The sequence below is a fragment of the Chinchilla lanigera genome, unplaced genomic scaffold (assembly GCF_000276665.1).
Source record: "Chinchilla lanigera isolate Chin_1 unplaced genomic scaffold, ChiLan1.0 scaffold00002, whole genome shotgun sequence".
In the NCBI taxonomy this organism is placed as follows: Eukaryota; Metazoa; Chordata; class Mammalia; order Rodentia; family Chinchillidae; genus Chinchilla; species Chinchilla lanigera.
The window spans coordinates 26,361,026-26,382,697 of record NW_004955403.1 but is presented as its reverse complement, the minus strand read 5'-3'; the positions used below and the strand labels follow the sequence as shown (position 1 = coordinate 26,382,697).

At 38.7% G+C, this 21,672-nt stretch overlaps 1 protein-coding gene across 2 annotated transcripts in view; it reads left to right on the top strand.

Annotated features, from left to right (window-relative positions):
• Tenm3 (teneurin transmembrane protein 3) overlaps positions 1 to 21,672 on the top strand; it is a 613,899-nt gene that overhangs the window by 152,120 nt on the left and 440,107 nt on the right. For both annotated transcript variants that reach the window (XM_013513154.1, XM_013513152.1), the window contains exon 2: positions 16,729 to 17,035. In XM_013513154.1, the coding sequence (XP_013368608.1) occupies positions 16,804 to 17,035 (232 nt within the window). In that variant the 5' untranslated portion in view covers positions 16,729 to 16,803. The remainder of the gene's footprint in view (positions 1 to 16,728; positions 17,036 to 21,672) is intronic.

Sequence of the window (21,672 nt, the reverse complement as noted above, 5' to 3'; positions counted from 1 at the left end):
CTGAACCGAGACTTGGATGCTCATGGTGTTCTGAATCCCATCTGAGAAAAACCCTATAGCACTTGAGGACTTCCGCCACAAACATACTGGCTCTTCATCTGCCTACTGTCTCGTGGTTTTCAAGCTGTACATAGTAGAAAGGTTCTGAGGAGAAAGGATGAGAGGGAAAGGCATTAGGTACATTAGTTGAAATTGGCATCATGTTGCCGAACTGTAATAAGCCTTAGGGGAGCTCAGTGTTGAAGTTACTCAATTGAATGCTGCAGTTTCCCATAACAATTTAAAAGGCCTGCAGGCATGCTAGAGTCATCGCTGGATCTTTCAGTTAACACTCTGTAACATGACCCTAAAGTCTCATTTACATCACAGCAATTAAAATATATTTCACATTACATGCTTACTACCACATACTGTAGAAGTAATCCACTGAAATGCTCCTCTTTTCTGAAAATAGTCATGGAAATCTTTATATTTGTGATTTTTTCATTCCAAAGTGATATTAGTATTACGTTTATGTAAATAGAGGGAAATGGTCATAGGGAGTGGGGAGAGGTTAGGATGGGGGGAGAGAGATGCAATTTAGACCAGTAATAACTAATAATCATTGCTACTTGGTGACCTACATGAAATTAGGTTAGTGGTCTCAGTCCAGTCCATAGGTGACAGGTGTCCATTATGCAAAATAATCATTGTAATCAGTGCTAATTGGCTCCCCTACTGGCAATTAGAAAGAAGAGGGACCAAAAATTAAAAGTGTATTAAAATAATGCACCTCTTACTTGCACAAGTGCTGCCTCCAGGCTACGACAAGAAAGCTCACGCCCAGTTGGGAAGGTGATAGAAAAGTGTAGCCTCACTCACCTTCGGAAGGTGTTTGTAAATGAGAGTTCGTTCCTTGGTGCTTCAACCAAATTAAATTTAAAGTCCTCCTGGCTCATGGATTATAACTATTAACTGATGGCATAACTATTTCATAATGACGTGAATAGCAGATTAAACTACTTTACAGCAAAGCCACGGTGGCCAAATTTAGATCATATTTTCTCAACAGTGACTATAGCACTTTAGTAATGCCTTTCTTTGAAGAAACAGAGCAAATTGACTTACTCTAAATTGTTGCTGTGGTTTAATATTTATTGAGTAGCCACAATTTACTAGCTTACCTTGAAAGTGCGGTTTTTAACAATTGTCTAGAATACATCACCAAGGTATGAAACACAGTGGCAAAAGTCCAGCTTCTCTTCTTGGCAGGCAGTCAACGAGAAACCAAGGAAACTGCCTTTCTCCCAGAGCCTGTGGGGACATTCTTGCTTGCACTGCCCTTTTGTGGTCAGGAAGAGTGTTGAAAGAACCCTACTTCAGCAGACATCTGAGAAGGCAACATTTTTATCTATTGCCTAGGTCCATTTTAATCCTCTGACTTAGTTTATAACTACTGTTAGTAACAGCATAAAATGTTTTAACTGCTATTTGTACCCTGAGCCTTCGTGCTCATTATTGAAAGGTGCCTCCTTTGAGCAGGTACAGCTCCTCCTAGACCTGCTGATCTGGGTAACAACAGGGCATAGGCTGGTTTGTAGTCATAGTGCCCCTCAGTATGTTCCCCTTACACCTGAGTTGGGCCTTATCTACTTGGAGTTTTTAAAATTGTAAGTAGTACCCCCGCTTGTCTTCAGAACATAGAACATTCAGGAAATCCAGAACTGAGCAATCGGATATATATGTCCTATTTATACAAAGTCACAATGTTTGAGTCTATAGTACATATGTCCTTTAAGGTGTGTGACTAAATTCAAGATGTCAAAACATTACATTACTTGAGCCTACATCTAGTCAAACATATTTCTATTTCCTGATACTGTTGCATTAAAAATTGTTTAAAAATAAAACAGTAAATTTCAAGGGAGAAAAGAATTAAAGAGAATCGGCTCCTCTGGAATACGTGCACAGCCTGCAAGGCTGGGTACACCAGTGTTGGTCCCGTTTCCCTATGGGCCTATTGAGATGGAGTTCAGACCTCAGCCAGCCTAGCAGTCTCCACAGCAGGCTGAGAGTACTATATTTTCTCCATTCTTTGATCAACTCAAACTGAACCCAAAGGCATCTTGAAACTGAAGCAACCTGGAATTTTCCAGTACTCTAGACTTCACTACTGCAAAGAGGAAGTGGTGTTTGGGAATCTGTCCACATCTCTTTCCCTACTGCACTGGGAGATGCCATGTTAAGGGAGACACTCACCCTCTAGCGCTGGACCTGAATTCTCTCTCTCCCTCTCCCTCACTCTCTCTGAGGGTCTGTGAAGAAAATGCCATTTGGGTGTTGATGCTTTTCAGACAGAGATGAAAACTATCTGGTGGGCAGTAGACAGAATATGTGTTTATTACAGTAATTTTGTTTGTGGGTTATGGAGGCATGAGTAACTGCAGTTATCTTTTATTCTCCAAATACTTGTGGGTAGTGATCAGCTCTCCACCTAGTTGTTACTAAAATAAATCTAACATAGTTCTTTCAGTCTAGAGACTCTTAATGAGTTTTATTGCTGCTCTTGAAAACCTGTCCAGTTTTTGCCTACTGCTTTCCACTACCAAGACAAAAATATTTGGGTAACATTATAGATGAAATCATTCTAAAATTACTGGTGTGGGAACTAGTGTTTTCCTCTTAGTCAATGACACAGTATTTCCAAATAAGCTCATAAAGATTCAAAACTAAAATTCCATTCAAACATTTTAGCAAAATTTCATTACAGATGTGTAATCCCTTGTCTCAACTTTATAGGAACGAGCTTTGGCGCATTTTCTCAAACCAGTTTCCCCAGATTACTTAGGTGTAAAGCCAGTGACAGTGAAAATTATTCTTGGACACGGGACAATGCTCTTTATTTAATTATAATAGCTGGTCTTTATCAAGCACTCATGTTATGTGCTAGTCATTGTGCTAAATGCTTTAAAAAACTGTCTCATCAATATTCATGGTATCTCCATAAGAAAGGTATTGTCTTATGCCTTTTAGAGAATTAAATACAGGAAGCCAAGCCTTAGAGAGCTTAAATAGCCCTGCCAGGTCACATGTCACATAGTGTAGCTAGACTTTAGGCATAAATCTGTCTGATCAAAAACTTGTGCTCTATTTTCCTTCCCAGCTTATTAGTACTGTATAGGGTTTTTTTTTTTTTTTTTTTTCAGTTGAAAAATGCAAGGCAAGAAGGTATTGTTTCTGGATCATATTTCTCTGTCTCTGAGGTCTGTTTCTTTATAATTTGATGGCTTCACCACTGCAAGGAGGCAGGCTCTAGAAACACAAGCAATTGTCACGTTAGCAGTGCCCATGAAAAGAATAGGCTCATCCCCAAAAGTTTTATCAGATGTCGCGGTACTGAGCTTATAGGTAGAAGTAGGTCACTTGTCCAGTCCTGAACCATCACTGGGAATCTGTGTGGGCAGGTTCTGGGCCCCAGAATTGGGTTCTGCTCCACATGAACCCCGAGAACCAGTTGGGGAGGGGCACTTATACAGGGACACATAGAGCATATAGAAAATTAGTACCAGTGAGTATTAGCACAGTGAGTATGTTTCAGGAAGCCTATCTTCTTTGGCACCCAGACCACATGGGATGGAAGACAAGGAAAGGGAATCAGGATGGTGTCTCCCCGTGAAACACTTACTGTCACCATACGGTATCATTCATTTCTTGGCCCTGGTCATCTTTTCTCTGAAGATATAGGTTGGAAATCTTGCTATTTTGTCTCTTTAGTCTTGAATTTTAGGGCTTCCTTACTGAGTTGAATTTTACTTAGTTTTCATTTTTTGCCTCCCAATACTGAGATATCTGCAAATGTAACTATCAAGGTATTTTCATCATGACAATCTTCATTGACTGTTAATACTGGATCTGATGTCATTCTGACCATTAAATGCTATACTGTCCTGTCTCTGTGGATTGTTTTGTTTTGTTTTGCTGTTGGTTTTTGGTTTTTATTGCTTGGATCTCCTTATTGTTCTAAGGTTTGGAAAGGTAGTCTAGTGATTACAGAACCAGACTTGGGCCCAGTATGGTGGTATATGCCTGCAATGCCAGCTCTTGAGAGGCTGAGGCAGGAGGATTTCCATGTGTTTAAAGCTACATAGTGAGACCCCGTCTGAAGTAAACAATAACAGCAACAACAAAAACAAACAAGAGAACACACACTTGGAATTAAACTAAACATGTTCTAATTCTGCTCAACTACTATCTAACTCAATGACCTTGAATAAGTCAGTTAATCTCTCTGGGCCTTAGTTGTTTTGTGTGAAGGTAGGGTTTATAATTCTTACTTAGCAAGGTTATTCTGAGGATTAAGTGAGTCATATATGTAAAGCACCTGGCATATTTTATGGACTCAATAAATAATCAAGATTGAAATTAATAATTAATTGAGGAGCTTTTATGTCTACTCTTAAAGAGATGAATATGCCCAGCACTTAGGGAAATAATATCAGCTCTTCATTTAAGAAGCTGCCCCAATTGTATACAGCATTCCCAGCTGTCATCAGGTCAGTAACGACCATCTTAAAGTCACTTGTGATGCAGCTAGCTGTTATTGCTTTTCAGCCATCTGTATGGCTTATCCTTCTGTTACTATAGCTACAGTTTTGAATAGGAAGTTGATGCTACATGGATTTCATAGTTTGGTGGCCTCAAAGAAACAAATGGAAGAGTGCCTATGGGAGTATGAAGCCACCTTAGTCACTAATAGTTGTATGACTTAAGAATCTTTATTAGGTTTCACATTCCCTCATTTGTAAAACTAGTAAGTAACTTAAGCTTGCTATTTTGCTGTTAGAAATAGAATCTGATGTATAAAACATGTTTTATGGTAGTGTTTAAGTCCTGGAAGTTATTATTATCATTGGACATTTGATTGTGGCCAGTATGTCCAATGAGATGGACACATCCATCGCAGACAGAAAGATCTAGTTCAGTCGGAACAGTACATTGGAGTGGTGGCAAGAATTCTATTTGGTTGTTTTTTACCACCTATTTGAGGCCATTTGGATATCATGGGATTATCTACATGATGCATAAGGGTGTTCCTGCTTTTCCATCTGTACCAGATGTTATTACTGTCAGGACTTTCAAAGCCCTGGCTCATTCTTAAGTGCAGGTGAAGCGAGGAGTGGCCCCTGTATTCAGTGTGTGAGTTTTAACTCATGATAGAAACATGTGAATAGATTCAGTGGATATTGAGCTGATCCAGACAAGCAGACAACTTGGGAAATGTTGTTTCCACTTTATCCTGAAGGTCTGCAAGCAGGGAAAGTGTCATTTGACTTTTGTGCTGAATTCTTGAGTGTCTTTGCCATCTCTTCTCAGGCACTGTTACTTATGCTGCAGCAGGCGCAGACTACATACTTGTACCAATATGTTAGCATTGTCTATTACATACCCCGTCCCACAGTTGTTATCAGAAAAGACTTACATTTAATTTCAAACAATGCAAGTGAAATGTTTTGTTTTTAAATCACAGAAATGTTCCCATTTTACATTACTGAATAAATAAGACTCCTTTTTTCTTTTTTGATCATTTTCAGTTTCTGTTTCTTTGCTCATATAAATATTTTTGAAGGAATTTTAATGATTTGATGAGACTTAAGCCACTTTTCTTATCACCTCAGGAACTGTTCTATACATTCTCCAATTAAAATTTTTCTGGTATTCACATTTACTCAGTAGCCATTTTAGTACACTGTGCCTTTTTATTTCACTAAGTTTACATATTTACCTTTATAATAGAACATGAGAAATATGTTACCTTTTAAATACAGGTACAAATATATCTTTGTTCACATGAAAATGTTCATGTTAAGGAAAAATGAATTCCAAGATTATTCATAGTAAGTATATGTACATATATGAATGCACCTATTCATATAAAGACAAACAAACAAATGGAAAAAGTCTGAAAAGGTGAACAACAAAAGTTAAGAAAGTTATTTTTCGTTGGTACCCAGAAAAAAATATTACCTGCTTAATACTTATTTTCAGTGAAAGAAAAGCAAGAGTGGGGAGTGAGTACTCAGCAGGGTGCTCAGCAGTGGGGGACGGCCTGCTGCTCTCTCTCTGTCTGAGGAATCCTTCTTCACCCAGCTGTGCCAGACAGAAGCCTGGGGTCGATCCCAACCCTCTCCTTTTCCGCACTCTCACTGCCCCTGAGGCAGCCGTGCTTACACCAGCTCTCACCACCTCTCAAATCTTGTTAACATCTCTGAATCTCTACTGCCATTTCAGGTTCCCCAGTTTAAGCTTCTTCTTTTGCTTGGACTTCTGCAAAAGTTTGCCAACAAATCAGGCCTGGTGACTAATTCCTGGAATCCCAGCACTCTCAGAGGCTAAGGCAGGAGGTTCACAAATTCAAGCCCAGTGTGGGTAATTCAGCTATTTAGCAAGACCCTATCTCAGAAAAAAATAAAAAATAAAAAAATCAGCCTACAAGTTTTACTGCTTTTGCCCCAGACTCCTCCTCACACTCTCCCTGTATCAGCTAGAAAGATTATTCTACTCTGAAAATATGACTGATAATTGCTGCTTACAATGCCAGTTGTCACCGAGTGCTGTGAGAACATGGATGGAACTGCTTCACCTTCCTGCAAAGCCCACGTCTCACCTTTAAGTCCCGTCTGGATTCATCGCAAGCCTCTCCCTGCACTGTCTGTGCCCGCTCTGTGGGCATTTATCCTCCACACTCTTCCCAGCCTCAGAGTGTTTCGGAGATGTGTTCTTCCCTTACCTGTCCTACTGGCAACTCTGTCCCTGTGGCATACATACTTGCAACCCGGCTCAGTCCTGTTTATCCTGTAGGTCTCACCTTCCGTATCTTTTTTTTTTTTCTTCCACAGAGGTCTTCTTTTGGTTTAAAGTGTCAATTAGATCACATCTTCTGTGCTTGCAGTAACATAATTTTTCGCAGCATTTGTACAATTTTATTGTGTATAAAGTTACAATTGTATTTTTATTTGTGTCACCAATTCTTTAACTTTTTTTCTTTTTTCAGTATAAAAAAGAGCTGAGACTGTGCTTTGTTTATTTCTTTATTCTCAGTGCCTCTCACCATGCCGGACAGGTTGCGGAGAACCTATATATTCGTGCCAATGGAATAACTATAGAAAACATAATAGCGTAAAGAATAACATAAAGATAGATGCGCCATGCGCACATCTCTGTTGATACATGTAGATCAGCTGCTTTCTTTCAAATTATTGAAATATTCCTCCTTCTGGTCTTGCTTTGTTTTTTCATCCAAATTGACAATCTCTGCTTTGTAACTGGTGAATTTTGATAATTATATTTAATGTAATTATTGATAAGGTTAAGTTTTTCTTTTTTCACCCATATTTTTTTTTCTCTACTGGAAATTGAACTCAGGACCTTTCAGTTCACCTACATCCCTACGCCTTTGTTTGTTTTGAGACAGGGTCTCATATTGTCACTAAGTTGTCCAAACTGGGTTCCAACCTGTGATCGTCTTTCCTCAGACTCCCAGAGCACTGGGATGTGCCATTTTGCCTGGCTTCCATCCCTAGCTGTTAACTTCCTTGTATCTTCATATCTAAGGGAGTTTCTTGGAAGAAGCATCCAATTGGATTTTATTTGTGCAATCCAGTGTAAGTGAAATCTCTGCATTTTGTGGGGTGTGCAGAATGTTTACATTCAATGTGATTATTGACCTTGTTAATTTTATGTCTGTCATCTAGCTCTTTGTTTCTACCTGCTGCATTCTTCTGCCTCCCCTTTTACTACATGCTTTTGATTAAATTAAAATGTTTATGCTTATAGAATTCCATTATCTAGCTGAGCATGGTGGCATGTGCCTGTAATCCCAGTCCTTGAGAGGCTGAGTCAGGAAGATTGCCATGAGTTCAAGGCCAGGCTGGGTGACATAGTTAAAGCCAGTCTAAACTACAAAGCTAGAACGTGTCTCATAGCAACAACAATTAAAACAAACACAATTCCATTATCTCTTTTTTTTTTTTTTGGTATATTTATTATAATGATTTGTTTTAAGGTTTAAAATATACCTCTTAATATAACACAGTTTGCCCAAAGGAGATAGTGTATCATTTTCTGGTTGTACCAAAAAATAAACAACCAGCAAATGATTTCAGTTCTTAAAAAATAATTTACACTTAAAAAATGCTGAGGGGGGAATTCACTTCCTTTTAAACATGTCTCTAGAGCTACTAAAACACTTGTATTTACAAAGTAGCTGGTAAAAGTATTTCTCTGAACTCCGCAAGAAAGGACGCAGGGACCGCTGATAAGACTCGGTGTATGATTAATCAGAGTTGGCTTCTTCCTCTTCTGTTTCATCAGAGGTTGGACTCTCCTTGTCTGTAGTTTCTCTGTTTTCTGCAGGTCAGTCTTTAATTTCTTGGTCAGCCACTTTGGCCTGTTTTCCCTCTGAGCCCTTTTCCCTCATCCTTACACTTTTTTGTCCAAAGATTTATCCTCACCGTTGCCTTTTCTGGCTCTGCTTTTGCTTCTGCAGGCGCAGATAGCGAGCTACCTGCCTGCTCGTCTACTTTCAGGCTCCTCCTCCCTCCCAGGCCAGGCTGACCTTTTCCCTTAGGCATCCTGGCCGCGCGTGGAGCCTGCCAAGCCGTGCTGCCTGGGCCTCACTGCGAGTTTTCTGTACGTACATGTATCGTGCTTAGCCATGTGTATTTTAAGGAGATTTAAATAAGAAAATATCACATGTACTTACGTTTTAACTATGTACTTGTTTTCATGTGCTGTTCACTCCTTTTCAAAGATTCCTGTTTCTATAGTGCATATTCCTTGTCCCTTCAAGGCTTCCTTTACATAATTTGTGACGGATGTTTGCTGATTTACCAGCTTTTGTGACACTGAAAAGGTATATATTTCACCTTAATGTTTGAGATATAAATTTTGGGTGTAGAATTCTGGAGACAGTTTTTATTTTCCTCTCAGTGCTTTAAACAGGCTTCTCAAATACAAGGTTTTTGCTTATATTATTTCCATTGCAAAGCTCTATATACAATATGCATCTTTTCCTGTGTTTGCTTTTAAGATGACCTTTTCATTACTGGTGTTAAATAATTTCAGTCATAATAGAATGCCTTAATGTATTTTTCTTCACATTTCTTGGGCTTGGGGTCAAGTGAACCTCTCAGAGATCTACAGGCTTAGAGTGTTCATTAAATTTGAAAGTTTTTTAGTTATTTCTTTTCAAGTATTTCCTGTTAACTCTTGTCTATACCCCTTTCAGGAATTCTTACCCCCCCTTTTCTTTTTTGAGATGAGGTTTTATGATGTAGCGCTGGCCTTGAATTCACTGTTTTTTTGTTTGTTTTGGTACCAGGAATTGAACTCAGGACCTTGCGCTTGCTAACCAGGTGCTTATGCCACTGAGCTACATCCCTGGCCTGAATTCACTGTTTAACCCAGGCTGGCCTTGAACTTCTCCATATAGCTGCCGCAGCCTCCCACATGCAGGGATTGTAGGTGTGTGAGGCTCTACTGGGCTTCTTTTAGGATTTCTAATTTACATCTGTATTGGCTGTTTAGAATAGGTTTGCCCCTCACCAATGACTTATTCATTTATTTACCCATCCATTACCTTTCTCTGTGCTTTATTCTGTACAGTTTCTATTAGTATTTTTAGAATTCACTACTCTTTTCTTCTGCAAATCTAATCTGCCATTAATCTCACTCAGTATATTTTTCATGCCACATATTGTAGATTTCCTCCAGAAAATTCAAATCCTCTTTTTATATATTTCATATATCCATTTAATTTTTCAAATATATTGAATGCTCTTATGAATAACTTTTCATGTGCTTACTTATTAATTGTAACACCTATGTCACTTCTGGATCAGTTTCAAGTGATTTCTCTCTCCTTATTTTCCTGCTTCTTTGCATGCCTGATAATTTTTGAATGAATGATGGACACTGTAAAGTTTATCTTTCTGAGTGCTGAGTGTTTCTGTTTTCCCACAATATTTCTGAGTCTTTTCATGGGGGCAGCTAAGCAGGTTGGAAACAGTTTGAGCCATCCTGGTTTTGTTTCGTTAGATAAAATAAGAATTATGATTAGTCTCATGTTAATTATTCTCCACAACCCAGGTAAGTTCTTTCTATATACATGGCCCCAAAATTCTTGAATTATGAGCCTCTTCTGCTATGGCTGATAGGAACAGACCCTAATCTTCAAAAGAGTCCTACATTCTTTACTCTTAATTTAGTGCTCCCTATGGGGGATCATGTTTGGCCCCAGAATCATGGTTGACTACCATGACTACAGGTGCTACTGGCATCTAGTGGGTAGAGGCTGAGAATACTGCAAACATCCTGCTATGGGACAGCTCCTCACAGAAAGGGTAGTTTGTGTATCAGCAGCAGCAACAGTATCATCCCATTGATACTGCTACTGTCACCATTCCAGACAATCCTTTCTCTGGCTTCCAGTGGTCTCCGCACACACGTGCTGATTGGTACTCTGCTGAATTCTTAAGAAGGACCCTCCGAACACCTTCACAATTCTTTCTTCAAACATCTCTTTTTTCCCCCAACACTTGGTCTTGCAGAGTTTTATCACCTATTCTACTGGATCCAGCTCTAGCTGTTTAAGATATCTGCTGGGTTCTGCTTGGGTTTCTCCTTCCTGTGCGACACAGAGACCATCAAGTAAGCAGAGGCAATTAAGGGTTTACCCTGTTTGTTTCCCACGTTTCAGGGCTCACTCTCCTTCACTGCTTGATATCTAGGGCTTGAAAACTGTCATTTCAGGCATTCTGTCTATTTTGTTGTATGACACAGAAGAATAAATCTGGCGCCTATTACTCCGTCTAGGCTGGAAGCAGCAGAAGACTTCATGTTTGTCACTGACATTTAACACTGTCTTGCTACCCGTCATATTTAAAGAAAGCACCCTGCCTAATTTGTACCTTCTCAACCAATAACATTCACCGTATTTATTTTTCCCTGTGCTTGACCTTCTCGGCAAGCTTCACTTTTGTTGCTCATACATAGTAGAGTCCACTTTCTCTATCTTTCCTTGGAGAATTTTCCTTTCACTTTGTACCACACACGGTAGTTAGATTCTCTTACATTCTACTGTTTCAAACTATAAACCCAAATCCTAGTTATGCTTGAATATAGCATTACAAAAAATGTCACTATAAATGATTTTATTTTTGTACTTGTTTCAGTCCTTTGATTTGTAAATTTGCCTCAGGAAACACAATTTCCTCTAAAGTGAACAATAACAATTGATTTTTCTCTCATGTTCAATTGGTGTTAATCTAGCTATTCAATAAAGGAAGCACTTTGAAATTCTTATAGTGTATGCAAAATTGTATTTACTGTTGATTAACATAATGGCGATAATTTATAAACATCCACTTATTAGGGAAATATGAATTGTGACTAACAAGAAGGGAAAATTTCTTGGTTTTGTATACATAGAATTTAATCTAAATCTTTTAAATGTTTTGTGCTAAATTATTATTTCTCTGAAGTCTACTTATTATTTTCAGTGAGTTTTTTAAACTAATAAAAAGGAGGACAGTCTATGTAGAAAGGCATTCAAGGTAACATACAAAGATTTGTAATTCCTGTAGAAGATAGATAGCAACAAAAGCATGAATGAGTTTGACCAGCAGGTTGTTTAATCTTTTGGGTTAGCATATTTCTTTTTATTTCAGCTCATGGAATTGTAAAACCACAACTGATTTTAGACATGCTGCTTGTCATAGAACTGAAAAAAATTGTAATCATTGTCATCAAGGGTTTTAAAGATAGACAAACTTCAATGAAAATAAAGCACATTTTCAAAATATTTCTTTAGAATTAGGAAAAGTAACAATAATAATGTTTTGTTTTCTGGCCAAGTTTCTCTCTCTCTCTCTCTATCTATCTATCTATATGAATAAAAATTTATCAGGGCTTTATTTTTACTTAAAAGCAAATAGAAATCCTTTAGTGAGATCATGGTAATTTGACAATGTTATGATTGAGCTTAGAAAAAGTTTGTGGAGTACTCAAAGTATATTTAAATATCATATATGAAATAGAGGATATATTCTTCTATGTTATTGTCCATAAATCAAAAACAGCCTGCCCATTCATTCATCTGGTAAAATATGTATTTTTTAAAGTACAGGTGTTCTTGACTTATGATGGGGTTAATTTCTGATAAACCTATTGTAAATTGAAAATATCACAACTCAAAAGTGCATTTAAGCCAGATGTGGTGCTACATGCCTTTAACCCCAACCCTCAAGAGGCTGAGACAGGGGGATTGCCCCTTTAGGGCCAGCCCGGGCAACTGAGTGAGACCTTCTGAGAAAAACAAAATGAACAAAGGCTGCATTTAATACACTAAACCTACTGAATATCAGAGCTTAGCAACACACATACTGTACTGATTGTTTACTTTCGTGAATGTATGCTGCCACTGGTCAGCATTGCAAGACACTAGCCGGGAAAAGATCAAAATTCACAATCTGAAGTACAATTTCTATTCAATATTTATTGCTTTCGTTCCATCAGATACTCAAAAACTTAAGTTTAACCATCATAAACCAGTACCAGCTCTATTAAGTATTGCAATTTGCTTTAAGAACAGCTGTGACTTCCACAGGAGTACTATGATTAGTAACTTGAGTTGATTTTCAAGGAGGGAATGAAAATTAACCTAATCAGTTTGATATTGTTGTATGCTTGCCAGTTCAATCAAAAGTTTTGGTCAACTTTCTAATAGCTTTTTTTACTTTTCAAAAGCTCAGTCTACACTGATTCCGCTCATGTCCTGTTCATTAAGTTCTTTATGCTGAATACGTGCACAGTGACCCTTCTTTGTATAGGACCATGCAGTCACCATCAAAGTGCTCCAACAATTTAGCACCCCTTTCGCAGCTGCATTTCTTAACCCTCTCATCCTCAGCCCCGAGTGGAGGAAATAACACAGAAAACTGCCTTTTGAAGTCACATTGAACTCATTCACTTCCATTAGAAGCATATCAGTAGTTGCAAACATTACAGTGTAGATTAAATCCTTGAAAAGTTTGAACTGTGTACAAAAACAGAATGACAGCTATAAAGGGCTTTTTATTGTTTTGAATATCTAAGATCAAATTGCCTCTGTCTTTGATCATATGTTTGAATAGTGTACCTTGATTTATCGTGGAATTTTAGCATTGCTTGCACATAATGAAAACTCAGATATTGAGTGCCAGAGATGGTCTGTAATAGTAGTGGCAAATCTATGGTACATGTGTTACTTTTTTTTCTTTCAAGACAAAAGATGTTAATGCGTGAGTTTTTTTTCACTAAACTAAAATGTCAGTGTTCAGCTTTAATTGCAGTGTGGCGATTTGCGATAAGTAAGTGGGCTTTGGCTTGCAGTCACCATCCCTGCTCCGTAAAGTTAAAAAGTAACTAAAATTTTCTTGTTGGGCAGAGGTTATAACTCTAAAGCCCCAGCAACCTCCCCCCAAAGAAAGAAACAACAAAAACTAAAAAAACCTAAAATGATTGTTTTATCACTAATTTGTTAACATCTACTTAATTGATTTGTAAAGTTTGGTAATATTACTACAAAATTTCAGCTTTAGTTGTGATGATATATCATGTTAAAAACTTCATATCATATTAAAGAACTTTAGGATTATCTGATTTGCAAGAGTATAAAATTATATCATGAAAACTATACAGTAAAGAGAATTCATTTACATTCAAAAGTAAATTATTCAGCATGCTGAAGCACCCTGGGGTATGATTTTCTGAGCCCCGTTCTTATCAACATTTATTTTAGGCAGACACTGTGCCACTGAGCTACAACCGGCTCCTCAACATTTATTTTAAAGTAGGTACCAACTTAGGGCAAGGAATGAAAGTCCTGTAATGATTTGGAAGCCCAACTCTGTATTGCTGAAAATGCTTGCATTGTATTTTTCCAGTCAATTAAAAGGCTTTTCGATGATCATTTAGTTTTGAGCTACGTGGCCTTTTCTCCAAAGAGGACAAAACTATTTTGGAAAGAAAATTTTTGTTGAACTTGGACATTTTAATTCAATCTGTTAAATGGCAAAATGACAACAATTTAGTTTAAAGATCATTGACATCATTAAAGCCAATTAATGGCTACATCTTAAGGTTCTAGAATCAGGCAATACTTCATTCCATAAAACAGAATGAGTGCTTCAGTGGGCCGAGCAGACAAAAGTTGGTTTAATAAACACAGAAGGGCTGCAAAAACATAGAAACAAAGAATAAAAGGTGGATCAGTCACTTCCGAGTTACTTTTCCTTTTTCCTTGAGGAAAAAGAGGTAAAACAATAGATAAATAACTGCTTGATTAACTTCTGATTATTTCAGGTTACTTTTTCTGAAGTATTAAAGCAAAACCAACACCCTTATGTTATTGATTGAAATGGCTTGTTTAGGAAACTTGGCTGTTTTCGTTTTCTCTGCAGGTCAGGGAATATAGATAACAATTTAATTTCCCTTTGGTGAGCCACAGCCAGGTGACACCATTTTGATTTTTGGTTTAGTCTGAGAGTAGGAGCCTTGGCCACACAATGGCCTCCTGTGAGTTTTCTACAATAGCTGTGGTGGGAAAAATGCTCCCAATGTAGAACCTGAATGTATGTATGGTCCGTGAAGGCAGGAACGTTATTTTATTCACTCCTGCTTCCTCAGCTTCTAGAAAGAACTCCAACACATGGTAGTTGCTCAGTAAATATTTATCTAAAATAACTTCTGTTTGTTGGAATAAAAAGAGTAAATTTGTCTGTCTTAATCCTGGTTCTGTAAAAATAGCTCCATCACCATACCCTAAAACTTTATTACCTAAAACTTAAAGGAAAGCTGCAATTAAGAGTCCAATTTCTATGAAGAACTATAAGGAAACTGTAAGAGAATAGTGAGTAATGAAACAGAAGATGTCAATGAAAAATATTGTTTTACATTTTTTATTAATTATTGCCATGTTGCCCAGCCTGGCCTTGTGTAATCCTCTGGTCTCATCCTGCTGAGTAACTGTCATTAGAAGCACACATCACCATACCCGGATTTAGTTCTTTTTCTTTTTTTTTTTTTTTTTTTTTTTGAGATTCATGGAAAAGAAGCAAAAGGTAGAGAAATCAAACTACATTCCAACACCAAACAAATATTGTAACTGGTTTGAACAGCTCAGCTGAGTTCAATAGCAGAGAAATGCGGGACACCTTTTGGGGAACTGTGTATTGACCATTTGAGCAGGCAGGAGGGATACTGTTTTGTTGAAGAAGTACCAGGAAGGAGCAGTCCAAACCTTTCCAAATGTAATCTCTGGAAATCTCTGATCCTTCCCACGCAGAGAGTTTTGCCACTTTTTTTTTATAGCTGGATGGAAGGCAAACTTTGGAACGTGAGAGGTATAGAAGTTGTAATGCTAAGCCGAAAAAAATCAAGACTTGTTGACAACTTCAGTGTAAGCCGAGCCGGCATGGGAGAATCAGAGTCAGCCACAAGGCTCCAAGTTGGAAGCACATTAAAGAGCTGTGTGATGTGTCTAATGATAGCCAGTGATGAAGAGGGGAGAGACTCTTCGGAAGAGAGGCTCTACATGGAAGAAAATATCAAAATAGAATTCACAGCCTTAATGATGTTGAACCGAAGACCTGGGGACCAGCCAGGAATCATGTACTTCAAGCTCATTATGGCATCACTCGAATAAAAAATAAATTTAGGAAAGTAGGGTCAAGGTGGGGAAAAAACACTGAGGACTGAACACTAAGTCCTCAGGGATCTTCAGATTGAAATGAAGGTCAAAATGAGAAAGCCTAAAGACCGAACAGGATCATTTAAAATGCAGATTAGCCCCGGGCCACTGTCCCCTCCCAGGTCCCAGATCTTGTGCAGCAGAGCTTGTTCCTCTTGCCCTTACCACCGTCGGTTCAACAGATTCAGGACAAAGAAAGTAGCTAAGCAGAGAAACACAATTTGCTTTGCTCCTTCTAAGTTATTCTTGCTACCGGCAGTTACAGGAAACTGCCCCCATCAGATTAACCACTTCAGTTGCCTTAAATATCAGAGTATGCTGATTAAATTCATGTCCGAGAGAGGGAAAAGAATTTTAAGAAGAGGGGTATGAGAGGAGGACCATTTCTTCCACAACCCAAGCCATTTAGGTCTTTACAACATGAAAATTGTGCCCTCTGAAGGAAAAATCTTTGCAAAATGAATAAAATGAGTGGCAATGCATTGGACAAAATTTTATTTGTAAGACACTCTCAAATTGCTCATGCTTTTCAAGTAAAAACTGAAAAAGAAAAAATAGTATATGTTTTTGTAAGAAAAAAATGATTTATTTGTGAATGCAGAAAGTGCTACAATGGAAAACTTTCCCATTGCTCAAAGTTTAACAAATTATTGAAGCCAATTTTTAGCTGGCTTCTATAGTGCAATTTAAACTTCATTTTAAATTATTTTTATTGATGTGAAAAGTCAGATGTAGCAGCTTCATATATATAATGGCCCTCATTAGTGGAAAGTGTGCCTCACCTCTTGGTGTTGCAAAGTTTTTCAGACAGACCTTACAGATACTAATTTCTCATTGAAAGAAAAAGTCCTAGATAGGCAAGGCTATAGTTTTCCACCACCCTTCAGATGGAGCCTGGGAGAGTGTAGTCAGTTTTTAGATGAATATTATGCTGACATCATGCCAACCTTTTATCTTTACAGAGAGGCCAATGAGAATTGAACACTGAGCATGATTTGTAACAAGCAGGCCTGATGAGCATACAGATGGAATGAAGTATGGATGTGAAAGAACGTAGGCCTTATTGCTCCCTGACCAAGAGCAGACGAGAAAAAGAACGCCGGTATACAAATTCCTCAGCAGACAATGAAGAGTGTAGGGTCCCTACGCAGAAGTCTTATAGTTCCAGTGAAACCTTGAAAGCTTTTGATCATGATTCCTCGCGCCTGCTTTACGGAAACAGAGTAAAGGATTTGGTTCACAGAGAAGCAGACGAGTATACTAGACAAGGTAGGTAATTGTTCTAGTAAGACAAGGCATGCTCAAACGTTGCTAACTTGTAGGTGTCACATTTTTTCCCAGAAGGTGACATGATTAAGTTACAGTTTTGGTGTCCTAGCCACTAGTCCTAACTGGAGATATTAGATGACCACATAGTATTGCAGGTTAGGGTTAGAAAGCCACCAATTTTGGCTCCCAGACAAGAGTAATACATGTAGAAAATAAACTCACAGCTTTACACTCACTGTACATGTGAGGTTTCTAGTTTTACCCATGACCAAAGTATGTGTGCATAAGCCTGAACCTCAAGTCTCTAGGGCTTCTTTTTAGTTGAATGAAAGCACTCATAAACTTTGCTTTTATGGTTAGATGGATAACAGAAGCTGTAGAAAAGAAAATTCATCTGTCTCTGTTAAGATCGTAAAAATTATGATCCTAGATAATCTGATCCATCCAGCCCAGCTCTGTGGAAGTGACTTTTACACAAGTGCCTGCACTGAAGTTTTCCACTTTCTTTCTCTGAGGCACCCTGATACATGAAGGTTGTCCCTTAACACACCCTGGTTTCCTGCAGTACAATCCACTACGTCTTGGTCATTGATTTTCATGTTTAAGACAATAGTCTTTAAATTAGGTATGCAGTTATGTGTTGTGTTTCATCCAATACAGCTTTGAGATGTAGGCAAGATTTTTACAAATAAAAGTAAAATCTCCTCATGTTTATATTGTGCATTACCAAAACTTAGTGTCCCTCAGCTAATTTAATCAGGAGAGGAAAAAAATAGCTTAAACTTAAATAATAAAGAGCATGTTGATTGTCTTCCAATCACCTCACAGACAGTGTGACTTAAGAATTTTATATCGGGCAGAAACCAATTTAAGGAAAAGTGATAATGCAACACATTGTTCCAAAGTCTGAAATTTTTCCATGGTTCTTTTCTTTGCACTGTGAAAGGAGTCATCCTAACTATAGTGAGATAGTATTTTCTCACCCAAACAAGTTCACATAAAAATATTTGATTTTCTAAAGAGAGATTTTCCTCCCTAAAGCATGTCTTACTAATTACTGATATCAAATTCTATGGCAAAGGACAAAACTGCTTAAGATTTCAAATTCACTTGTGAGAGGACAAATAAAAGACATATTTGAGGTACATATTCTCGATAAGTCAGGGGGCATTAGTTCATTTTACTGTGCACTATAATTCTAAACTCAATTGTTTTATATTATCTACCTGGCTGAAATAGATGATCAGTATACAGTTTTCACCAGTGAAGAAAAAGTAGGTAGCACAGAAATACACGTGATCTGAACCCAGTAAAGTCTTCCTTTCTATAATGAAAACAACGGCTCAGTGCCAGGTTGTGGGGTGGGCAGCCCTACAGTGTGGAAGACTGTTAGAAAAAGCAGCACATGTGGCGATGCGCTGGGGAGGCTCTTCTCCACCCCAAGCAAGCATTTCATTTTGGCAGAGGGAGGATGCTTAAACGGGTTAAAAATAACGCACTGAAATTTTCACCTCCTAGGCAGCGTTAATCCAGTGCAGACTGTTGTTGACGACAGTGGCGATACCATCTGTGGAAACCCTGGAACTGAAGTTCGTAGGGGACCAAATAGTACTATTACTCAGCTCCCTGCAAGCCAAGGACGAAGGAAGGAAAAGGGCCATAGGAAAGAGAAATGAGCCAGACAGCAGATGGAGGCCTCTTATCAGTAGCTGAATGGGGTAGTGAGAAGAGGTTTAAGAGTAGAAGCAAAAAGAAAAGCAAAGTGCAGTGTTCGACGGTGCTATGAGTCACTCGGCAGGCTCTTAAATTCGAATTTATTGAAAACACCCATGTACTGCTGACTCGGACTGCTGTGTAGTGACGCCTTCCTGTAGGCCACGCACTATGCAGGCGGTGTGCACAGGCACCTGCTGGGGTAGGTCCTGGTAGCAAGTAGCCCGACTCATCCAGATCTGTGAGTCCGGGAGATCCCAAGGCTAGCGTGTAGGAAGCTGAGACTCGAACCCTCACCAGTCTACTTCTAGTGCTCAGGCTGTGAATGTGCCAATGCATAATACAGGAGAAAAAGGAGGTTCAGTGTAAAAATTGCCCTTCAGCGTGTTGGAGTCAGCTTTCTTCAGTTGCTCATTTAAATGGTGGTGATATAGATAGTGAAAAATGAGCAAATTCAAGACATCTATAGGAAGTAAAATTGATCATTCCAATGGAGTAGGTGAGCGTGAGGGCAATAGAAGAGTTGGAAATACTTTTATTTTTCCCTTTGGTTGGATGTGGAGTGTGTTTGTAGCTGGAGTGGGAGGTGTAAGAGAGAAATGATTCAGGGAAGTCAGTCGACTATCAGATTTTTTTTGAACAAGCATAATGAAAAATCCTCCCAGGCTTTCATTTTCTTTGAACCTGACAAATGTCAATTTTTCCTTACTGACTATTATGCTGTGGGATTAATTATTTAATTGACAAAATGTGCTTCCTGACATAGCTCCTGACATCATACACATAATAAAAATGAAAGATTAAAAATATTAATAATAGCCAGAGATCTTTGAAATAATTCCAAAGAATCAGGCTAATTTAGCTTGTCGGCAGAGTTTTGAAACCGCACATCAGTCCTGTACCCGCTTAGTCCTTGAAGGACACAGGAAAAGGCAGCTTCAGCTGAGCAGGAAGGGAAAAGTGGAGACCCTGTTAATGCAACTTACATGGAGAATTCAAATTTTAAAAATACAGTATTTTTTATTTTTATCAATCAATTTTGTGGCCTATCATTAGACTCGATTTTAATCATTTTTATGGCTTTACTGAGTGGCAGGTGACTACTGTTAATTACATGTTATATTTAGATACTGTAAAGCTGAAGATGATTTCATTTTCACTGTAATGTGTAATTTGACTGGCTCTCCCTTAGATCTCTCTCTATTTAAAACTGTTCCCGTGGCTTACGGGTGATGGAAGTAGTTGTTCTCCCAGCAGCTATGCAGCTCTATAGGTGTGAAGGGGATCAAGCAACAACGGCGTGTTTTGCATTCTTGGGTACTGTTTTCTTTGATTCATCTTTGAAGAGAATTTATCCCATCAGGTCTGAGACATGTCTCTTATGAAACAGCTGCACAATATCATCCCATGGTTTTGGAGAAGTGATAACATAAAGATTCTTTTTACTCTTTTTTCTGGTGTAGTTTGTGTGTTGTATGTGCCTGTAGTATTCTCGACCAAACAAGAATTCTTATCAACTCCAGCAAGGAACGCTGGCCATAAGTGTAGATTTTGAAAAGAGGTGGAAATGAGAACACTTTTGTTCCATTGAACCAAATCCTAAAAATAACCATCTCTGAGACAGTCCTAGCACAAAGTGTTCAATAGTCAGCAGTTGGTGTTAGGGTTGTGGATCTCAGAATTTTTAAATGAAAAGATTATCACTTATTCTTAATTTCTCAAATGGCAGTGGAGAGGAAGGTTATTGGTTTGGTTTTTTTTTTCAGTACTAGGAATTGAACACAGTGCCTTTGCACTGGGTGACATCCACAGTAATTGTTCTATTCTTCTATTTTGAGAAAGGGTCTCACTAAGTCACTAAATTGCCTGGGCTGGACTTGAACTTGCCATTTCCTTCTTCGGCTCCCAAAGTGCTAGGATTATAGGCAGGGACTATCACACCTAGCAGGTTATTGGTATTTAAATTTGAAAAACAGAATCATACCCATATTTATACTTAAGTCAAAATAGAAAATGCATTTTTAAAAAACAAAATGGATGGGGAAGGCAGATTGACAAAGACAGGCATCTGCTGACTGCTAAGTGTGACTCGCCTGGTCTTCCCTTTCCATGTTGCGCTATTCCCAGGGACTCTTCTCTTTGGGGCTTGCCTTGTCTTCACTTTATCATGATCAGTAGCCTCCAGCTCCCACAGGCATAGCTTCTGCTCTCTATCCCATGATACTGTTGGTCCAAGGATACTGTTGGTCAAGTTTAATTGGGGAGTTCTGCTAGCGGGAGAGAACAAAAAGGAGAAAAAAATGTAATTCCCAGAAGCCCTGAATCCCTGCTAGTGTACTTCCCTTGTAGGCTGCACCCCGAGTCCCAGTCTTTTTAAAATTTTTCTCTTGCTGGAGATGAACTAGGGGCCTCATGCATGCTAGACAGGTGCCCTGCCACAGAGCCACCATCCCCAGCCCTAGTCCCAAAGCTGCCCCTCACCAAGGAAGAAACAGAAGAATGTGAGAAGAACAGCCTGGGCTCTCCTGTAGTATGTATCCAGGGTTGCAGCATGCAAGTAGTTTGAAAGATGCCTTATCTACGCAGCCAAATCCTTACCTCCACTGAATGGAGCAATTAAGGGTGCAAATGAGATCAGGAAATCTATTAGGGTCCTAAGGTTCAAGCTGGTACAGGTATTTTTCCCTCTGGGATAAGCGCAAGTTCGGAATGGGGTGAAGATGAAAGACTGCAGTGACTCTGATGTTTCAAAAAGAGCTCTCTCTCTCTTTTTCTCCATCTCTCCCTCCCTCCCTCTCTCCACCCTCTCTCTCTTCCTACTAGCCTGAATATTGCTTTGTTTCTTTGGCCCCTCAGAAGCTTTTCCTTCTCTCTCTCTCTCTCTCTCTCTCTCTCTCTCTCTCTCTCTCTCTCTCTCTCTCTCT